The sequence below is a fragment of the Heliconius melpomene genome, chromosome 7, assembly GCF_056956725.1.
Source record: "Heliconius melpomene rosina isolate 202511_hmr_F chromosome 7, ASM5695672v1, whole genome shotgun sequence".
NCBI classification, from domain to species: Eukaryota; Metazoa; Arthropoda; class Insecta; order Lepidoptera; family Nymphalidae; genus Heliconius; species Heliconius melpomene.
In genome coordinates, this window is record NC_140395.1 from 13,159,625 (window position 1) to 13,182,453 (window position 22,829).

The following is a 22,829-nucleotide window of genomic DNA, read 5'->3' on the forward strand; positions in this document are numbered from 1 at the left end:
TTTTCGAGCTTGTGGTTAATGCTGAAGAGGGTATTCTGTCCCTGATGAAAAGCAAGCACTACGTGGCTGCCTGTGAGGAAAATTAAATAGAATGCATTGGCTGGGAATCGAACCAGGGCCGCCCGCGTGGCAGGCGAGCATTCTACCACGGAACCACCGATGACTGCTCATGACGCGCTTGTATAAGCAAAACGTCGCGGGGCGCGTTTCGCAGCAAGGATGTTTTGATATTGTAACAACTTCTAAAGTACTTATTAAAATGAAAAAACAGTAAAAGACAGTTTTGATCTACATTAAATGGCCAACGTAACTAATATACTTATTTATATGCTTAGAGTAAGGGATAAGTAAAACTTAAGTCGGCACAGCTGATGAGTCAACGGCGTGATGTGTCAACAATTAAATGCGTTTTTCTCTAAAACTATTCGCAATTTCGATATAGTGTAAAAAGCAAACTTTATCTTCGTTTAACGTAGAAAATTAATAAAGTATTTTAAAGGATAAGGATTAATACCATTATGGAAAAATATCCCTCACAATAAAAAATATATTGAAATTACTATTTTTAGACAGAAATATGATCACTACACGTTATCCTTAAAAGATAAAAATATGCTCTCGCGGATTTTTTTGTTGATCTTATTAAGAGGAACAATACTCCAGTACATTTTTTTCATGTAGTACTTACCATTAGAGCAGCGCATGCGCGAAAGTGTCTCAAGGGGTAGGAGTTTATACACATTTATCATATTTTTGTTAATTTACATAAGAATGTACAAATAATAAACTATATATAAACCTTCTACGAAAAACACTCGACTTAATGGTGAAGACCGCATCAAAATCCGTTGGGTGGTTTAGAAGAAGAAGAGTTAGAAACAACAGACAGACACGAAAAGCGACTTTGTTTTATAAGATATAGGATAGGATGATTAATTTATTAATGTAACAATATACTATATCATATCAAAAACAAAAGTAATCTTATTAACATACCACAATTGCAAAAAGAAAGCTTATGATTTCCTTATATTTTACATAATCTAAGCGCGGCGTTGAGTTCCGCTACCCAACACGAAACAAGTTGAAACAAACGTATAAGGGTTTATTATTTTTTTTTTTTTCGGTTTCCAATTGTCGCTGGTACGAGTCCCGCTACGTACAAATGTTTTTTACGACGTTATTTTTATCAACTTAATAAATAACTAGTACGTATTAAAATAAATTAAATAAATATATTCTTAACTCAGTTGTGAGTATTTAGTAGGTTGGGTATGTATTTCGACAACATACTGTAAGCTCGAATTATCATCTCAAAAGCATAATTACATATTTAACCAGCCATTGACGCGGAATCTCATAGCTTCCGTTGCACGTGTGCATTACCTGCGGACGGCTTAAATTACTTCTGACCACACAGTTTATTATAATTCCTTCCTTCATTCTGGAGAATGAATGATGAAGTTATGGTTATAGGTTCAAATTCCACTTGAGAATATGTATAGGTTTATATATGTAGTCTTATTCTCTATATATGACTACTACTGTCTATATGCATGTGTGAAGTTTGAAAAAATAACAAGAAAAAAAATTTCTTCAACTTCAAGCTGTATCCCGCATATAGCAGGGTAGGCAGAGGCAAACCTAATGTTAAGACACTCCAATCCTAACTTTTCGTGTTGAGTAGCGGAACTCAACGCGCTTTTGTCTTGGTACCAGAGCGAAGAAATGAAAATTTAATATTTAATTTCCTCAAGTAGGAATCGAACCCACAACCTATCGCGTTTACAGTCACACGCTTCTGTCCCTCCGCCAGGACGGCCTCGATGGATAAATAATTAAATAGTTAATTTTAATTGCTAGTGCAGCGGGACTTTCCATTCGTTCTACAATTTCCTATGTACGCATTTTCGCAATATATAATAATACCAATGCATTCTCAAGAACAGAAATAGATCATAATAATAAACCCAGTTAAACATAATATAAATATATTTTTGTATATATAAAATTTGTTATAATAAAGTTACGATATTTTTCTAATAATAAAATAGTTTTAGACGGATTACATTTGGATTCATTGCAATCTACTGTAATCGACGATAATCGGACTAATCTCGATTGCTCTACTATGTCATTCACAAAATTAAACTATAGGAAACCTGAAATGAAATTCAAAAGTTATAATTCTATTTGACATATGTGGTATCGGCATAGCGATTATGTTAATATTTCAGAATCTAGGCCGAGATGTAGGCCGAGTTATTTTGTAAAGTAATTTAAGTTGAAAATTTAAAATATTCCTCTGGTAGAGTTAGCTCGTGTATAAACGAGTTTGAGATGAAAGAAAAGTTTTTGTAGGTAAGTGATAGGCACTTTATATTTTCTCTGCCACAACCTTTTAAAATAATTCTTTTAATGAAAAGTGTTTTTTATGTTTTGCTTAAGTCAGTTGTTAAACATAGATTAATTATTAACACCTATACACATAATATAATATTGGAAACTTTTCTAAATTCTCCGCATATGTAGAGAGTGACGACTGACTCTACGATTTATCTAAAAAAATACAAATGATATGAAATGATAACCTCATTTTCTTACGGAAGTCGGTTAACAAAAATGAAGAAACATTAATATCTAAATTTAAAAAATGGTGATGGTTGCATGCCGTCCAACATTGGGTTTAATTCTATTACTTTTCTACTTCATTTGAAATTGAAAATAATTTCTTAATAATAATTTATTTTATTCCATTATTCGCTCTAAGTTAATATTTATCGCGTTCTACGTAAATAGTAAGAAGGATACGCGCATTGACGTTATATCGCGTTTGTTAGTTGTTAATAAATGTAGTTATTACTGCTATAAATACTTATATCGAAGTGACCTAGCTTTGCTTTGTTCTTAGATTATGAACGGGTAGAAGTTATTACGCGTTTCTTATCTTCACATATGCACCACATTACGTGCTGTATAAATAGTGAGTAGGTATTGACTGACTGACTGATTCTACCGGGTAGAGTCTACCAGTGACCACTGACTGCTGAAAAGTATTCGAAACGTCGTCGGGTTTCCAAAAACGTATAATAATGTGTGGGTAAAAGTACCATTGTTCATTTGTTTAAGGGAGCGTTATATTTTGCTAATAATATTTTTTATAACGTTGTAGGCAAAGGGGACCTGGGAACATAGTGTTGTAACATTTCCTTGCGGATTAAGAGTTCCGTTCCCGTAACGTATTGCGCGTCGAGTAACGGGACTCAACCTTTGCCTCGTTACCAGATCAAGGAAATGAAAATATCAAATATTTCATTCCCCCGAATGGGGATCGAACCCACAAACGTTGCGTTAACATTCGCACGCTCGTGCCACGGCGCTACGGTACACCTCAAATAACAATATTTGTCTGTTATTATGAATTACGCTATCGTAGAGCAGTTACGGTGTGTGCACACAATAATAATAGTGAATTTCAATTTTCTGCATCATAGAGAATAGAGCATTTCTTTACTAAAATTAAAACATCCTGTACATATTTCATATACACTTACAAAATACAGTTTATAATGCTTCATTGATTACAAGAATTCTTACATACACGTTATGTCAGTCTAATGAAAATTTCTCGTCATTTTGCATACCCAGTTTCTAAATAAAGAAATTCTAGTACATCACGTCTCTACCGTTTAACGTGTACTGGTTATTATGTAAATGTTAGCGTTAATAAATATGAGTTTTCTCATTTATGTAATTACTTACATTATACTTATGTGACTATAATTCTTGTTGAGTGGGTACTTTCGCTCATTTATGTTGGGTTAATTGGGTGAAAACACAGATTTCGCTGCTTTTTGTTCTCTTACAATACTCTAAGGAGAAGTTAATTATTTACTTACCGATTTGTTCTTCTTATTAAGTTCATATAATTTCAATATTTATTTGGACTACACAATTATTAACAATCTTTGTGATATGCACAATCTGACACCTCTAAAATGTGAATTAATTAAGACTGCTAAAAAAAATATTTTTTGTAATAGGTACACTATAAATCTTTATCTAAATACGTACTTAGTATTTAATTCGCGTGGAATTTGTTATAAACAACGCCCACGACAGACCCGAGAGCAAATTATCACACAATAACATTCCGGATACCCGTCTGATATGGTTAAGTGGACTCATGATAGGTAACTGCGTTATAATGACATATAAATAATAAAAAAATTATTACTAAACAAATAGTGATTATTCTAGATTTTCCCATAATTATTAATAATATATTAACATAAAAAAGTTAATAGTGCATATTTTACATATAATCTTTTATTTGTTACAGAGGCGTATTCCCGTGGAAGAGTAGTTCGACTAAAAGTCAAGATTCTACAACAGGTTCAACATGGCGTTTATTCGGCAGTAAACCTAATGGGAACCTCACGAAGAGTTTGAGCACTGAAGTGCAAAAGACACTAACTCCTGCATCTTCAGCTGCTAACACTCCTCATCATCACAAAAGGCAAGGCAGTTCGGCCAGTGAAAAACAGTTTGAAGATCTCGTTGCTAGTTCAATTGCGCTTATACAACATGATAGGTGAGTGCAATTTTCCTGTTTTATTTTCATTTTTTTCTCTTTAAACAAGTAAAACTATGTAAATATGTAAGAAAATATAAGAATTAGAATTACACGGACTTGTAATTGTTGTATCATCCTAAAACTTGGCAATTACATGTAGATTATATAACAATACAATATTATGATACCATCGAGCTGGTCTCAAGATGGAATTGGTAAAAGTATCAATAAAATACTTGAAAAAATTATACAATACATATTATAGGTATTTATTCACTTCTTCATGCATTGTTTATCACAAGAAAGCTTAATATGACGAGTACTTGTTTATAACGCTACGCTTTCTAATTAAATTTGCTCAAATTAAAGTGTGACTGTCAAAAAAGAAATAAATAACATTTGTCTTTTTTTAAAATGAAACACAAAAAAAAACTTTAAAAAGTTATTAAACAGGTGTGTACTTGTAAAAAATATGATGATTATTATTAACCGTCTGACTTTGACCGATTAAAAGATAATACATATTGCATCTTTATCAAAATTATAGATTACGTGTACACGAAAATGGCCTTAATGTAAATGGCTTACACCTAAAAAATATATTATAATCTCTTGCAATATAACACATTTGTATGTATAAGAGTTTGGTAACTGCTTCTTTCCGTAGTTATGCGTCACAAATTTGAACTTTGAACTCTTATCTCGACAAATAAAACTTTTCTCATAAATAGAGAACTACTAGTTCTCTAACAAGTTTGGTAGCCCAAAGTTTTATCTTTTCACTGATATGAAGCGGACAGAGATATATGGTGTTTTATTTTAGTTTTGTCATTGTTTTTAAAATATCTTTGTATATACGGTATATTACATTGTAGTACGTTTAAGAGGGATAAACTTAAGTTTTTTTTTTTATCCACTAATCGTATATTTTGTGAACATGGAATACTGACGACGTAACCCAACGCCGCACTGCACTGCACCGAACTATAACGTAACTCGATCGATAAAACATTTTTTTTATAAACATTTTTTTGAAAGTAAACTGAACCCACAACTACCTCGTTATCAAAAAAACAAGTATTAGTAATTCCATATTTATATTATATTTTCAATATTCATATAGGTATGTAATTCCATCAGTAACGTCACACGTTCTGCTCACGTTTTGAATAATGAATATTTGTAACACGTTGACATAAATACTTAGGTATAATATAGCAAATTGCGCAAACCTCCTTACAATGTTGATTAAATTTTTCCTGTCTGCCTTATATCCTTTACTAGTTCAATTTAATAAAGTCGTGTATTGAGGGTTTCGTATATTATGTTTTAGCGTCACGCTATCCCGCACACAGCAGGGTAGGCAGAGGGAACCTAGTGTCTTAACACTATTAGTCTCTTAGTCTTAACATACACTCCGTTCCTTATTTTCCGCCGAATTCTGGAGGCATTGTGTGACGACTGGCGGAACTCAACGCCGCTCTTTGCCTCGATACAGGAGCGAAGAAATGAAAATATCATTTCCTCGAGTGGGAATCGAACCCACAACCTGTCGTATTACACTCGTGTACGTGTGTACACTCGCACTTTTTGCCCCTGCGCCACATCTGGCCTCACTTTATTCGTTTAATTAATGTTAAAAGTTTGTTTTTGTGCCTTTTAAAGGCTCTTGGTAAAAACAATATGTGATATAGTAACCAATTGAAATATTAATTAAAAATGTACATTTGGCGGTCTCCTTGATGAGCGTCGACTCATCTTGAAAATATACGTTGTCAGTGTTTGTCAAAGTAAAACAATTAAAAATGGAGATTAGAATTGACGTTTGTATAGGAGGTGATTATCTATTTTGTAAATAATTGTTTGATAATTTAAATTAATGTAATATAAGCTACTCTGAGTAACTTCTGGTTTCTAAAAATATGTATAAAAAACAACGCAATAGCTCGTCCATTTTAACCGACTTCTGTAAGAAAAGGAGGTAATCAATTCGACTGTATGTTTTTTTTTTTTTTGTGTTAATGTTTGTTACCTCATAACTTTTGACTGGGTGAACCGATTTTGAAAATTTTTTTTTTATTTGAAAGGTGAACCTTCCCGAATGGTCCCAATACAATGGTATCTATGAGAAAATCACATAAGTCTTAAATTTGACAAATAGCCGAATAACTCGATGTCGCGCTAACCGATTTTGATGATTCTTTTTGAAAGGATACACTTCAAGGATAATTTGCTGAAAGTTTGGTTAGGTTCCGATTATGGAATCCGGTGAATGGTTAATATACCAAAATGTAACTTTGCACAAAAATAATAGCTAATTAAATGAAGTTTTACTTAGAACAATCACAACCACTCGTTGACAACCACTACCACCACCATCACCACTCGTTCAAGAAGCATCATTTTAAGATCTACCCATCACTAAAAATCGTAAAATAAATTAATTTTTAACAAAAACAAAAACCGACTTCTAACAACGAACTAAAAAGTGAAAAATAATTATATAAAGATTTTATAATTTTGAAGTCGGTGTCAAACTAATGCTACAACACCTTTACTACAATATCTAATTACTAAGCCTGTCTGTTTTACTTGGCACCGACTTCAAAATTATAAAATCTTTGTAAAATTATTTTTCATATTTACTTTTCCTTTTCCTTCCTTGTTAGAAGTCGGTTTTTCTTTTTGTTAAAAAATAATTTATTTCAAGTGTGTCTGGGGAGGTACTGTGATCGATAAAAGTGATGATTTTTATTATTTGTTTTATTCATTCAGTACATACCACATCTTTGAAGTGAGAAAAAAGATACTCTTCTAAGAGCCATTATAAATTATCATCTAAATTACTAAATTAATATTTTTCGCTGTATTTTGTTATCTGTTTATATTCTTCACTTATTGGCATATACGTCAATTTGGTGTCAATTAAAATGAATTAACTTTGAAGTGGCAGGTAATTTATGAAGCGTTTTTACAGTTTAACGTTTCACTTTTTTGCAATTATATGTGATTTCTTTATTTTAAATATAGTAATAATTTAATAAATATGAAACTGTATTAATAAATATGTGAAATTGCATTCTATAAAGAATTAGTTAATACATTTTACGCTGTTGATTGAGGAAAGTCTAGTAAATAAGTGGTGGTGGCAGCTCTGTACTATAAATCTAAAAATATAGAAGTTTATTTTTATTTCCCTATGTGTCCCGCATACAGCCGGGTAGACAGAGGGAACCTTGTTTTAGGACACGTCGTTCCTCACTTTTACCTCGAATTTTTAATGAAAATAATTCTTACGAATGGAAATCGAACTTACAGCCGTTGCGTTTATGTTCTTGCGCCACGACAAGCCTCTTAACATTGAAATTTGAATATCTGTAAAGATAGGAAATAAATATACCTACTTTCTTGAAAAAATAATCTTTTTATAAGAAAATTTGGGGTATAACCTTTCTTAAATATAAATATTTGATATATCGATATAACCTCAATACGAATATAATGATAATAAATTACTTTGAAAAACTCCAAGCGTGGGTAGTTCAACAGCCCGGCCTGACCCAAGTTGTATGGCATATGAGGTCACAATAGGTGTTAGCGACCGTTAAAATTAATACTATCGGGTTGATTATATCTAAAGTAGGTAAATATGTATGTATATACATTTTATTATACAGACTAAAAATATTATTAATTGGATAGTCTTATCGTAAATGTGTTAAGTGGAAATTTTGAAAGTTTCATTATAATATTTATTTTAATGATTTAGATTTTAACGTTTTGACATTTATATTTTTTAAGGTGATTGAAATTGATATATCGTCCTGTCGCATTAAAATTGATTGAATTCAAATTAAAAATATTCCTTATACAATTAGACTTTCATTAGCACTTTTGAACCTTAACAAACATAACAGTTTCTTGTTTTAATTTCACACATCTTTAAACTTTAATTATTCTTAGGCAAAGTGAGCTTTACTGATTAACACTTAAATAATTCATCAACATCACAATTCCAACAAAAATATTTTACTTTATCAATGCCTGACATACATATAATATTTCTTGTAACTGAAATAAATTCTTAATGTTGAATTTCTTTCTACTGTATAATCATTTAAAGTAAAAAAAATATAGTAAAAGTTATTTTAAGGCTTTAAATGGTTTATTAACCTCGCTACTAACTTCCACCATGGATCACTGCCACTCACACCATAGCCTGGGAACGGCGATACGTTTGACCGACATCCATGCCCCAATACGCTTCACCAAGTCCCCATCGGACATGGTTTTATTTGAAAAATATGGTTGCCTGTAATGACCTCATTGTGGCTGGTCTTTTGTAAGAGTTTTTGGCCTTAATAGCCTTTATAGTAAGAGTGTGTTGAAATTCAGCGGCCACAAGTCAGGCCACAGATCCACAGGTTTTTTGATAGCTAGATGAATTTGATAATAGGTTAGCTATTATCTGATTATACCTTCTAATTCTATTATTCATACTTGGGTCTTTTAATTCAATCATTAATAACAGAAACGCAGTCAAAATTAAGATTTCGCAAAATTAAAAAATCACAGTTTTTCTTTTTCTAGTATTTTTTTATGCTTAGTCTATTTCTAAAAATTACTTAAGTTGTAAGTTGCTTTTTCTCTTACAACATATTTGTTACTTTCTATATATTATACATAATTAAAGTGTACATAACATGACTGACTGTGTTAATACACAAAATTCTTAATATTTTTGACATTTTTAAAGCGTTATTCCACAACTTTGTTCATGTATTCAGGGATGAAAAAATGCCACACTCAGTTTTTTGAGTAAAACAGTGTTTTTTAATTAACTTTCTGTGTAAAAAAACATCGGATGTGGTTTTTAAATGGATCGTTAGTTGCAAGGAATTTAATCGATCTTCGACCGGCAACGTCTCTATCAAACTGTAATTTACTTAGTGCAAGCGGTATAGCGCTTATAAGATTTATGTTGCTAATAAATTGAGTTTTAATATAATTATATTGTTGTTAAGCATTTCAACTAACTAATATGATATTTACGTGTAGCCAGTGATTGTAGGTATAAATAGGCTTAGGGTAAGCCTTTTATACCCATAATACCTATGCGGGGATTAACGAGCTTCCTTTTATTGAGCACGTTTTTGTGATTTATCATTAATAGCATAAAATAATTGAAATTATTTTTTACATCTTGAACGGTCTCTGGACAGTTCTCACTGGCTACCCTGCTGCGTGTGGGATACAGCAGAGTAGGCAGAGGGAACCTAGTGATATGACACTGTACCTCAATTTCCTCCGTTTCTGGAGGCATTACGTGTTGAGTGGCGGAACTCAAAGAAATGTAATTATTTCGTCAAATGAGAATCGTACCCACAACCTGTCGGGCCTACAGACACACGCTTGTGCCCCTGCGCCACGAATGGTAAAAGATAATTTTAATATAAAAGTAAAGAATTTAACTGCAGTGCAATTCAACAACCATTTAAAATTGCGGTCGCAGCTTCTGCAAGAGTTATTCGTGCAAATATAAGTTAATTGCTTTCGTGATTCCGTTAATTGTACAAAAAAGTAGTATTAATCCTTAGCCTGGATTGATATTGCGTGTAGGTATAACTTGTTGTACAAATGTATTTTTGTGTTTACTATTTAACTAGTAAAATAACGCCGCAGTGACTGCTCTAGATTAGTGACTTAAGGAATATTTTTTTAGAATTAAATAAATAAAAATGTGTTTTTTTTATTGTTATTATTTATTTAGATTCGCATATAACAGAGTGAATCTAGTGTAAAGACACTCTGCTCCCCACTTTTCGCCGAATTCTAGAGGCACTGCGTGTTGAGGTGCGGTACTCAACCACACACATAAGAACTAACCTTTATGTTACAATGAATAGAAACTATATTACGGTTATGATAACAGTATCTACAGTATAATTCCAACGGTTATTTATATGCACGCCATAAGAAAAAAGTAATGCCTAATGACTAGAAACAGAAATAAAAAATATATTTGCATTGAATGTAACTTTTTTTAAACCGCTTTTCCATTGTCCATTGAATCGTTTCATACAGTTGTTTTTATTTTTTTTATTATTATACAAGCGGACGCTCGCAGCTTCGCTTGCGTATTTAGGGGTGAATTCTAATAAACCATAAAACATGTGTTCAATGAAATATTTTTAAGAGTTTAAATTTCAAATTTTATAAAAATCAGTGGCTTATTAAAGATTTTTCCAAACAAACTTTCAATTCCTTATTTTCCCTTAGGGGGTGAATTCTAGAAAACCATGAAACACGTGTTCAATTAAATACTTCTAAAAATCTAAATTTTATAAAAATCGGTGCCGATTTAAAAAATTTTCCATACAAACTTTGAACCCCTATTTCACCCCTTTAGAGTTAAAATTTTTCGAAATCCCTTCTTAGTGGATGTCCAGATTACAAAAGTAAACATCTGTCCAAATTTCACGTTTCTATCATCAGCGGTTACGGCTGTGCGTGCGTCTTACCTCAGTCAGTGAGGACAAGTCCTTTTATATATATAGATAGATATTTCGTGCAGTTTGTATCTTCATGTATGTATGTTATAACTCATTATACGAGAGTGTTGCGGGTTCAATTTCGACTTGGAGCGATATTTGTGTTTGAAACATATAGACTACGGTCTGAACTGAAGTACTGAAGATACAAAATAAACAGAGGAAACTTATATAAGAACAAATATAGGTTATACTATATTAAAATATGATTTTATACTAATATTTTCAATGTCGATTGTGATATTAATAAATAGATATATTTATTTTATTCCATTGATAGTACCTTTACTTTAGTATATACGATAGTTTATTTTTTATGTCTAGTTGCAATTATTAGGTGAAGGCTTTAATTGATAAGATGTAAAGAATAAATTGTATAACTATTGAATGTTTTCGAGGTCAGCGTTTAATTTAGTTTGTAATACATTACATGTATATTACAAAATACTGAGTTGGAGTAATATAGCAAAGTATTTTTTTACTCAGCTAAAGAAAGATTTTAATAGAAAGGCTCGATAGGTTGTAGCGCAGTGGGAGTTGGAACATCGTTGACAGTAAACGTGATGGTTCTGGATTAAATCTCTGTGCCTATGTTTAAATTATAATTTTTTTCTCACTCTTGTAGATAAAACGCGGCGTTGAGTTTCTCCACACAACACGAAATATCCCGTTGCATGTTTCGTTTCTAATTACGAGGTGCGAGGAGAACGAGGTGTTTTATTAGTAGGTTTCCTCTAATATAAACGATTATTACAGCTTTCATTTTTCATCGATAATTACCCATCAGTTTTATTCATATATTGCTTCTATATTTTAAAAATGTCAACTAATACATAACCACAAGCTACATTTAACTACGAATTAATTATATATTCAAAATACTAAAGTCATTAAAGCAATTACTACGACTTGAAAACTTAATTCAATATTAATAGCAGTGAATGTCAGGTGCATTAGCATTAGCGTATAAGGCGAGCGCAAGAAACGCAAATTGTGCCCTATAAACGGTTGAACAAATTGCATACCAGCTACTATAGCTCGTTTCCGTTCCTGACACTTTTGTATGAAATTACAAGTCTCTAGCTGTACTTTGTAACCATTGTTGCGCTTACCTAATCCCCGTTGGGATATTTTGCATTTAATTACCATTAAATATAAAATTCTTTTGTTTTTTGTTATTTATTGTTTTTTGTAGAAAATCTAGCATTAAGTCTCGACGTAATTTGACTTTAAGTCCATTTTAGATGAATCCATAGAGAGAGTATGAAGAAATCATTGTTTTTTATTTAAGCACTTAAAAGTCCACTTCATAGAAGTAGATAATCTATCAATTTAATCAATTCTTTATTGTATTAACAGAGATTTGATTGCCTTCCATGATTAAAATTATTGAATGAAATATGTAATACAATAACCTATAAGTACATGATATTTGTAAAGGATAACAAAAAACGACGACTCAAATTTCGTAACATATCTATCTATATATATAAAATCGAAAGGTCACTCACTCATCATGAAATCTCAAAAACTACAAGTGCTAGGAATCTCAAATTTTGCATAACAGTTACAGGACGTAGGTGCTCGCTAAGACGGGAATTTGCAATATTCGATTTCTAAGGGATTGTTTTTGGGGTCGAAAGTTTGTATGAAACTTCGTTTCTACAAATGCTAGGAGTCTCAAATTTTGCATAGACGTCACTAGGACGTAGTCATGGAGACAGAAATTAATAATAACATAGTTCACGCGGGTGAAACCGCGAGCGGGCCGCTAGTAATACATATTTGTAAACATTATTTTAGTTTTTCTGTAAATTTCGATTTGTGAAATGAAAAATGACCAAGTTGTCTTTCCTTAATACGCTGACATTAGCGCGTAAATACCCGCCTGAGTGTCGTGTCATTGGCCTTATTTGAATGCATTATATTGACAAACTACCTGTAGGTATTGGTGTGCGTTTGCGTTAAGTTTATTGTTTATAGTATTGCATTGGACTACTTACTTTTGTATTTCAACTAACTGAAATGGTATTGTTGATAATGGGACTGGTGTATACCTCATTTGGCGCAATGCTACTAATATTATAAATGTGCATGTTTGTTCCACTTTTACGTAGAAACTACTGATCGGGTTTTGATAGTTTTTATATTTAAATTTTCGAAATATTTCCGGAGCCACAATTGAAGTTTTTAAATAATATTTCCGCGTACATTAACAAAATATTTCATTACTTTTTTAAAAAAAAAAATAACGTAATTTACTGTCAAATAAAGAAGATGCTTGAAAATAAAAAGCAATCTTTTCTTAATTCTGGTTCTTGCCTCTCCTTTTATTTATTTCTTTTTAATAATAAAAAGGCTTTAGTGCGAATTTTTCTCCTGAAAGCAAAACGGAAATTGTTTGTTATCGTTTTCAAAAGAAAATTGCACAGCTTTCTATCGTCTGACCTCGACTTCATAATTCTCTTTCAGTACGAAGCCGAGCTTTTATTATCTCAATTCGAGCTTTTCACGTACCATCTACTAGAATATTTATATACATTATTTTCTAGGGGTCTATTATAAATTGTTACTTTAGAAGAGCTAAAATATCAAATGAATAAATAAGGTTTTAAAAAATTGGACACGTATTAGGAAAGACGGTAGTAGTAAATTTATTCAGGAAAATTAGTTTAGTATGGACGTGTTTTCTTACAACGTGATTAAAAAAAACTAAAAAACACTATTTTTTTTCTAAGGTGCCATAGGTGACCATAGTGCTTAGTGATGTTTTAAATAATGCTACGTGCTACTAATAAAATAACAATATTATTATAGTCGATATTTCATATTATAAAGCTGTATTAAAATGGATTTTCAAATGCATCATATTTTACACACTTACATACAGACACCCTAAGCTCACGTTATACGTAAAAGCATCATCAAGTATTGAATTATTACGATGCCCTGTCAGCGTCAAAATAATGTATTATGACCTCTAAAACCATAGGGTTACAGGTTCAATTCCCATTAGGGCCCTAATCGTCCAACGCAAGGCGAGTCACGAAGTATAGCAACGCTGCAGTTGGCAGTTAGTTGGGAATTTCCTACAATTACCTCGATGGTTATATGCACTCGAGTTCGTAGTGCTTACTTCGTTTTTGTTTTGTATTATCACAAGTAATTCGTATTACGTACTTCTGAAAAGTGTTCGAGAAATGCTCGCTTTTTATGAAGCTGGCTATATTAATAATTCAAAATTCTATGAAAAATAAGAAAACATTAGAAATCATTTAATTAAAATAGTAATGTCAATAAAAATACCATATACTAAAAACTACACTACAATATACTAAAAACGTATAAAAAAGTCATACACACATAACCCACGTTTGCCTATAATCTATAGATCATCACGACGCACCATTACTCAGATTGCTTGACGTGAAATTGATTGAACTTATTACTCCACCAAATTGATCGTAAAGGTCAAGAGCTCAATAAGAGTTACCCAAGCAAATTTAAGGGAGTATTATAGTACGATCCACTTATAATAATAATAATAAAATAACCTGGGCACAAAGTGTGACTAAACGTGATAGGTTGTGGGTTCGATCCCCACTCTGGTGTAAAGGCAAATCGTAAGGAACGGGAAACCTAGTGTTAAGGACACTTCTTTTCCTCCCATTTTCCGCCCAACTTTTTGAGATTGCGTGGTGGGTGGCGAAACTAAACGCTGCTAAATTCATTTCCTTACCCGAGTTTTAATAGAATCGACAACCGTCGCGCTTATAGAACGGACAAATAAAATTTTAATTAAAATACCCTTTCCTAGATAAAAAATATAAGTAAATTTATTTAAAGCCATTTGGTGGTTGTCAAATAGAAAATAATGCAAGTATTTAATTACTTATAAATACAAAATAATGGCTTTATGTAGAATACGATACCTTATAAAATGTATTATTAGTTGTTACGTCGACAAGGTCTTTAATTAACACATGAAAATTAATGAACAATCAGTCGATTCGCAACTCGTTAATTATATCGGTATTCTCGCTAATGTCTGAATGGTTTCGCTAATTAAACTGCCGTTCATGTAGTATTAAAAATCACTTTAATTTTAATGTTGTGGTTGGTTTGAAATGTCAGTAAAGATCCAGCATGATATCATCGTGGCGCAGCTGTCGCGATGGTTATGGGTTCACAATGACAAAGTACGGCGTTAAGTTTCGCTGTTAAATAGGTAGTTGACATATATACCAAGACTTAATAACTAATTACAATGATGTATATTGTGTTTCAAAGCATATTTTTATATTTTAAAACTGATAACACTACAGACAAATATTCGACTCTATCTATACCATTATTATTATTTTATCTTATAACATTTTAAAATATTGCTAGTTAACTATAAATTTAAGGTTAAGTTACCTAAACAGGCTTCCCACTAAAGGGTCCCCCCTTATCATACATTCTAATTGTATTTTAGTATATTTTTCATGCAAATGTTAATTCCAGACCATCAAACCTCCCAGCGAAGTGCACAGAAGAAGCCCTGCGCCACAAGGCGGAGCACGCGCGCATGGTCGAGGAGGCGAGGCGGCGCGTGGAGCGCGAGGCTGCCGCGAGGCACGCGCGCCTCCAGGAGTCCATACGCATGGAGGAGAGGCTCGCGAGGCACGCCAGGGAGTGGACCCAGAATATATTGCCTGACTGGCAGAACATGTGAGTACTAGCGACCTCTTCGCGACTTATTTCGTTTTTAGTTATTACTGAGAAAAATAAATATTTCATTCCCTAGATTGGGATTCAAACCCACAACCAATCAAACCTTGTGCCCCTGCGCCACGACTGGCCTCAATGATTGGAATTATTTATAATGTGTTAATATATATACGTATTTTACATATTTTTATCTGTGACAGACAGTCAATACTCCATCCGCTAAATGGTAATGAGGGCAGTTATGCATTGTATATGACAAAACCATTGTTTTTGTTGTTTTCTTCTTAAAACCTATTGTTGTATTCCATGGAATTAGCTTTGTATAACCGTTATGAATCGATGATTTTTTGCTTTATTCTGGTTATGAGAGCGGCATACTTTCAAACAATTCGCTCATCTAAATCTGAAGTTAAATATGTTTTGTGATAATAACTATTAAATGTTCTCTTAATATATAACTCTATGTTTATGATTTAAATGAAAATAATGTATGTATAATCCTTCTCGGATATCCATATATCCTTTTAAACATAATCATTGCTCCGGATGGGTATCAAAGCCACAATCGTGCAGTACAGTCAAATGATAATTTTAGGCACCACAACAAGATCAATAATTATTTATATTTATTAGATATTTAGGTTTATTTCGATTATTTTATTTACAGGAAAAATGCAAAGCGTACTCTAGAACTTTGGTGGAGCGGGCTCCCACCAGCCATTAGAGGTCGAGTCTGGCAACTCGCCATTGAAAACAAGCTAAAAATAACACACGAAATGTACCAGGACTACGTTGCAAAAGCAAAGCAGAAATTACACGAAGCACAACTGAGACGAAAAAGGTTAAAAATAAACAACAAAAACACATGTGATTGTAAAAACGAGAAACCCAAAGATGACAAAGAAGATGGCCTTACTAACGGAGAGTTCGTTAAAACCGATGAAAGATCGTCCAAAAGATCAGAAAAAGCATCAAATACTGATGAGCGGTTGGAAGAAAAGACAGAAAAACCAAGACTGGGCATGCCAAGGAATTTTAGCGAGCAGAATTTGAAAACCCTGAATGTAGATCCAGGACCAAAAAAGTGTTGTTCAAAATCTAATCCCAATTTGTTAGATTATAGTGACGAATGTTCTATGGAATTAATACAATTGGACATAGCGCGGACGTTTCCACATTTGTGTATATTTCAACCCAGCGGGCCTTATTTTGATGTGCTACACGAATTGTTGGCGGCGTACGTTTGTTACCGACCAGACATTGGATATATACAGGTAAGAATTTACAGATACAACATAAATAAGAAAGTAAATTCATAATAAATATATATTTCGTCGTGCCGCTCGGCACCGGCTTCTGCCTCGGGGGAATGTTTTATTTATTTCCTCACTCTGGTAACACGACAAAGCGATACGTTAAATTCCGTCACTCAACATGTAATGCCGTATCAAGAGATTCCTTCTGCATAATAACTCATTGCATATTATCTGCAACTGTACTATTAACCTTAAATAATTTTAACGTAAATAACCCTAAAAATTATATTTCCAGGGTATGTCATTCATAGCAGCAGTGTTGATACTGAATATGGAGGCGCCACAAGCGTTCGTTTGTTTCGCCAATTTATTAGACGGTCCTGTACTACGAGCGGCATTCACTAGGGATGGTGCTACTATGCAGGTTTGTTTTATATTTTATCATGTTTAGCCTAGTTGCCTGTTGTTTTGAAAACTTCAATATCTATCATATCAATAGCAGTCAGCGTTTGATCATGGTCGAGTCCAGTATAACTTTCGTTAAGGAAGGAAGCTAAGGAAAGTTCCAAAGTCCCTGTCTCTAGTTTCTGCAGGAGAGTACTTATGTACGTTGGGAATGTCAGTCAGGTTTTTGTGGATTATGAAGTCGATGCCTTATTATAAAAATAAGACTTTTTTATAGCTTCACTCCCTGTGTCCGGCACAAAAGAGGGTAGACAGAGGTAACCTGGGAATTTTGTGTTAGGACGCTCCGTTCCCATTAAGATACCTCTATTGTCCACTTCCTGTCGAATTTTCAAAGCACTGTATACAGCTGTTACAGCTCTACACTACAGTGGCAAAAGTACAGTCCTTGTTATGTATGATATGAGCAATATGATAACAGACTTTGTCTGTGTTTTTGGACAGTATCTCGAGTTCCATGTAGCGTCGCAGATGTTAGTTAAGATTGTTATACTTACAGCGGCTGTGGAAGGCGTACGCGCGACTGCTGGAGCGGCACCTGCCGGCACTGGCAGACGCGCTGGCGCCGGAACTGTACTTGCTAGAGTGGCTCTACACCGCCTTCGCCAAAGCCATGCCGCTGGACGCCGCCTGCCGCGTGTGGGACGTGTTCCTGCGGGATGGGGACACCTTCCTATTCAACGCTGCTTTGGGTAATGTGACATCTTTATTTGTTATGTCATAATACGATTTGTTTGAAATGTAGCATTTACAATTTATTAGTTTTTTATTACTCAAAAACTTACGTCTCTTATTTGCCATTTACTCATATAACTTTCATTTAGCTAAAAAATAATATTTTTTTGCTAATAGACAAACTATAAAATTAGGAAATTTTATGAAGAAAAATAGACAATTTACCTCAATTTTTTTTAGGATTTATTTAGAGAGAAAAATACATCTATTTAAACAATTTGTTAATTTTGGTAAAATTAACAACAGTTGTAACAAACAGCTCAATAAATTAATAAAAAAATAAAGTTATTGAATAACAACATATTCTTTTTGGGAAAAATACTTAGCAAATTTGACAAACTTAAATTAATAAAGAACAATCACGATTGCCAAATAACTAATATTTAATATATTGTACAGGCATCCTTCACCTCTACCAAGATGAGCTCAAGGACATGGATTTTATATCAGCGGCACAGTTCCTTACCAAGCTGCCCGAGGACCTGGACCCGGAAGCACTCTTCAGAAGCATCTCCTCTGTCTCCATGACCCTGGACGGCATGTCCTTCGAGGAGCTGGTCTCCTGCTGCCCGGTGGAAAACAGTTTGGATGACGATATCACTATCAGGTTATGATATACATTTTGTAAGCTCGGTTATAGGAGATTTGGTATATAGGGCATGAAAGTGATGAAAATTTCTTTTTTTTTAAATTGCAAATAATTTTAGTTTTTAATTGTGTATTTATTAATTTATAAAATTGTATCAATTTATATATTTTTTGTAAAAAAATGCAGTGCTTATCAACTGGGAATAGCACTTACTAAGTATCTCTCATTATGGTTTAGTGCTCGAAATTAAGACTGTTCTTAATGCATATAATATAATTAGAAACACTCAATACTTAAAGAAATTGAAATCAACTATATATTTTTTATTTAATTCCATATAATAAATTCAATATTAAAAATCAATAATTACACCTACATCCACCATCATTGAAGCTTGTCTAAATAACCTGTGTTATATAGAAATAGTTATAATAAAGATCTGAAATATAATATTATATACCTAACTAATACTTATCCTTCTTGTATAATATTAATCTTTGCTTAAAAGTGATACGAAAAAAATATTAAACGAATCAATCTGAAACAAATGATATTAGTATGTATATTAGAAAATTTGAGACACAGTCCAGTAAATAGTCACATTACAGTTTTGTTTTTTGTTGAAATTGATTTGAATACAGGACTTTTATGCACTGATCAAAAAGAGAAAGAATAATATATTGACATTCAAAAAATATATAATTGGAATCAATTTTTTTTTTATAATTTTCTATTTGAATATTTTGTCTGGTTCTATTAAATAAATAAAGATCCAAACTGTATATGAATGTGAACTGAAAAGTGGAGGTTGATATTTAAATAAAAGTAGATGAATGAAAATTTAATATTAAACTATAAATGGTGTAAAAATTTACCGGTCAACTTCCTTCATGTGTTTTTTCCATACAACATGACATTGGCGAAATGAATTGTGTTCAACTGGCACGCTCGAAATGCCATATATGAAGAAATCAATCAATCAATCGATGTTAAAATTATGAATAGTAAATCTTGTCTTTTACCTCTTAAAAATACTATGGAATGTATATAAGTAATATGGATATAATATAATTAATAATATCCTTAAACTTTTTTGAGTCTCGATCTTATATCATTTATAGTCAAATAAGAAATGAAATTTCTCCGAATATACAATACATAATATTTTTTCAAATTAAATAAAAAATACATTAAATACAATTCTTATAGTATTTACTTGTTGTGAACTTTCTCTTATTATGAAGAGATTTAATATAAAAAATAATAATTAACATAAATTAACCAATTAAATTATCTCTAAATAATTTTATGTAATCTGTGTCTATAATCTATATTATGTATGTAGGTTCTTAATTATAATTGTATAAATATTTATTATTATTGTATTTGTATTAGGCTTATTAGAAATTGAATTGAAATGAGGAGTTTAGTTTTTTTTATTCAATCAATTGATTTCACCATAAAATATAAACTCTGTTTCTATAAGTATGGATCTATATAGAGCTTTTATTTTTTAATAAAATTGATTTACAAAAGGTTCATCAGGTCTATCAATTTTAAATAAGCTTATTTATATGTGGTTCTAACATTACTATTGTAAATATAAAAATAATATTTAAATGTTAATCCCCTATATATCTATATAATATTATATCTGTCATTGACTTTTTTGTCAGTACAGGTTCGATTTTTTAAATATATTAAAGTTTAAGATATTTGGTCGTTAGTCGTATATTCCTTTGTATTTGCCAGGAATTTAAAGAAAATATGTAAATATTTTAGATTTTAAAGTGTTTTAAAGTGACTGATATAATTCAGTATGGCATTGACATATCATAGGCACTATGTTGCAATTTTTGTAGATAATTGTTTAGTTTTTTTTTTAGTATAATATAGATTTTTTTTATATAGTACTGTCAAGTTTATTTTTTATTATGAAATTAATAGATTCATTGCGATTTTCGTTTATCTTTTATATAAACTTAATATCGGCTCTTCATATTTTAATTAAATATATTTAAATTTAAATAATTCAGTGAATGTACATAATGTAAATATTATTCCTATATAAATTGTCAATTAAATAATGTATGTTATTATTAATGTGTGAAAACAACGAGTAGTAACACCGGCCTAATAGTTAGTTTACGAAGACTTATTGCAGTCTCTTTTATAATAATAATATAATAGATATTTATTAAGAATCATTTTATTCTATATATATCAAAGTTTATTTATCTGTACTTTTTTTTTAAATTAATGATCTGTTTTAGTACTGTCTAATTGAGTTATTATTTTTGACATTTTTAAAGTGTTATTTTCACACTAAGTATAGGAGAATTTTAGAAAACTTATAAAAAACTTAAAGTAGCGGTATTAGAAACCGGGTTAAATAAGTTGTAACAAATGTATAAGAATTTCGACGTACCTGGATATGAATTAAGTAGGTTCCCTCTGCGTACCCTGCTTTATTTATTTTGGATATGAATGTATAGCTTAGTGATCTAAGCGCTTAGATGATTTCCAAGAGATGATACCCGCTACTTTGAAATTTATGTACGTTTTTTAAAAATATTAGACTCAAATTTCTCTTAAATAAATTTACAGTTATGTATATGAAAAATAAACAGCGTAGTTTAGAACTGTCAAGTTAGTTAACAGAAATTTGATACACTTTTCAATTGACATAGATCATAAATTAGTAAAAAATTACAGATTAAATATTTAGATAAATACATTTTGCTATATATGTTGGCAATGCTTTACTGTCTAATAAGTTCTTGATATCTTGCTTGACAAGTCTTTTTCTTTTAATATCAAACAGAAAGATAGAGTTACAGAGTCAAATAAATTAACAGGAATACAGTAATGTTGACGAATCGTGGTCGCCCTGAAGTTAGCTTTAGATGGCTACGCGGAGTTGATTGGCTTTAGGAATTTTCATAATTTACAATAATTTTATTCCTGAGGGCACAGTGCGCAAAAGTTTAGAAGGCCTAAATTCAATGCGGCCACGACTCGTCGATCATACTATATATTAGACGACAACGGAGGGAAGCCCTGTGTGTAAATTTATTTAGTTATTAATTGAACAGCTTTAACAACTTAGTATAGATCTTGCCGCGGAAAGAACCTGAACGTGAAAACGAATTATTGTTAGAAATGTACGTACATACATATATATTATTAAATTTATTATACATATTTTATTGTCACTTATTATTTTTAGCACATATTATTTATTTTTTATTGAGAAACTAAAGTAGACTGTAATCGACGAGTCTTGGATGCCACGAAGTGAGCTATAGATAATGAGAGATTTAGTCTTAGGATTGAGGCCTGACTTCAGGGCGGCCATGACTTGTCGACTGTTAGTGTGTGGTATATACATATATATACCACACACTCATTTGCTTTTTGCCAAATGGTCATATTATGATATTTTTATTTTGAAATTTTAATTATATATCCTTTTTATTATCATCTTATAATATGTGTCGTGGAGTATGCTTTTGATACAAAATTAGCAGATATAAAGAAATCATTCCTGTATAAGTCAACCAATTAGATAGAAAAAGAAATATTAAATTAAAAATTAGAAAATACTAACGAAAATTTGCTTAATTTAGACTTTTCATACATTTAATTTCATATAAATTTTAATTTTGAACAAAATATGTTTACATGTTTTTATTTTATCTATATAAATCAATTGCATAATCTATATTACATTATATTATAAAATATGAATATTCTGTTACATATTATAATTTTTAATTTTATCATTAAAAAATAGTATGAACATAATGTAAAGATAGTTAAACAGTTGTGATGTTGACTGATATTATAATGCCATCTTGATAATTATTGTAATAGTGTGTAACTAGAGAGTGGCGGCCCCAAACGTAATGTTAAGTTTTAATTGGAATAAAATATATCGAAAG

The 22,829-nt window shown here is 31.6% G+C and overlaps 1 protein-coding gene across 1 annotated transcript in view; it reads left to right on the forward strand.

The window, feature by feature from the left end:
• The window catches only part of LOC146537928 (TBC1 domain family member 12-like), a 51,241-nt gene extending 28,412 nt beyond the window's left edge, over positions 1–22,829 (forward strand). The window contains exons 2-7 of the mRNA XM_085187684.1: positions 4,343–4,594; positions 15,634–15,840; positions 16,508–17,114; positions 17,392–17,520; positions 18,061–18,253; positions 18,696–22,829. Of these exons, the coding sequence (XP_085043810.1) occupies positions 4,343–4,594; positions 15,634–15,840; positions 16,508–17,114; positions 17,392–17,520; positions 18,061–18,253; positions 18,696–18,910 (1,603 nt within the window). The 3' untranslated portion in view covers positions 18,911–22,829. The remainder of the gene's footprint in view (positions 1–4,342; positions 4,595–15,633; positions 15,841–16,507; positions 17,115–17,391; positions 17,521–18,060; positions 18,254–18,695) is intronic.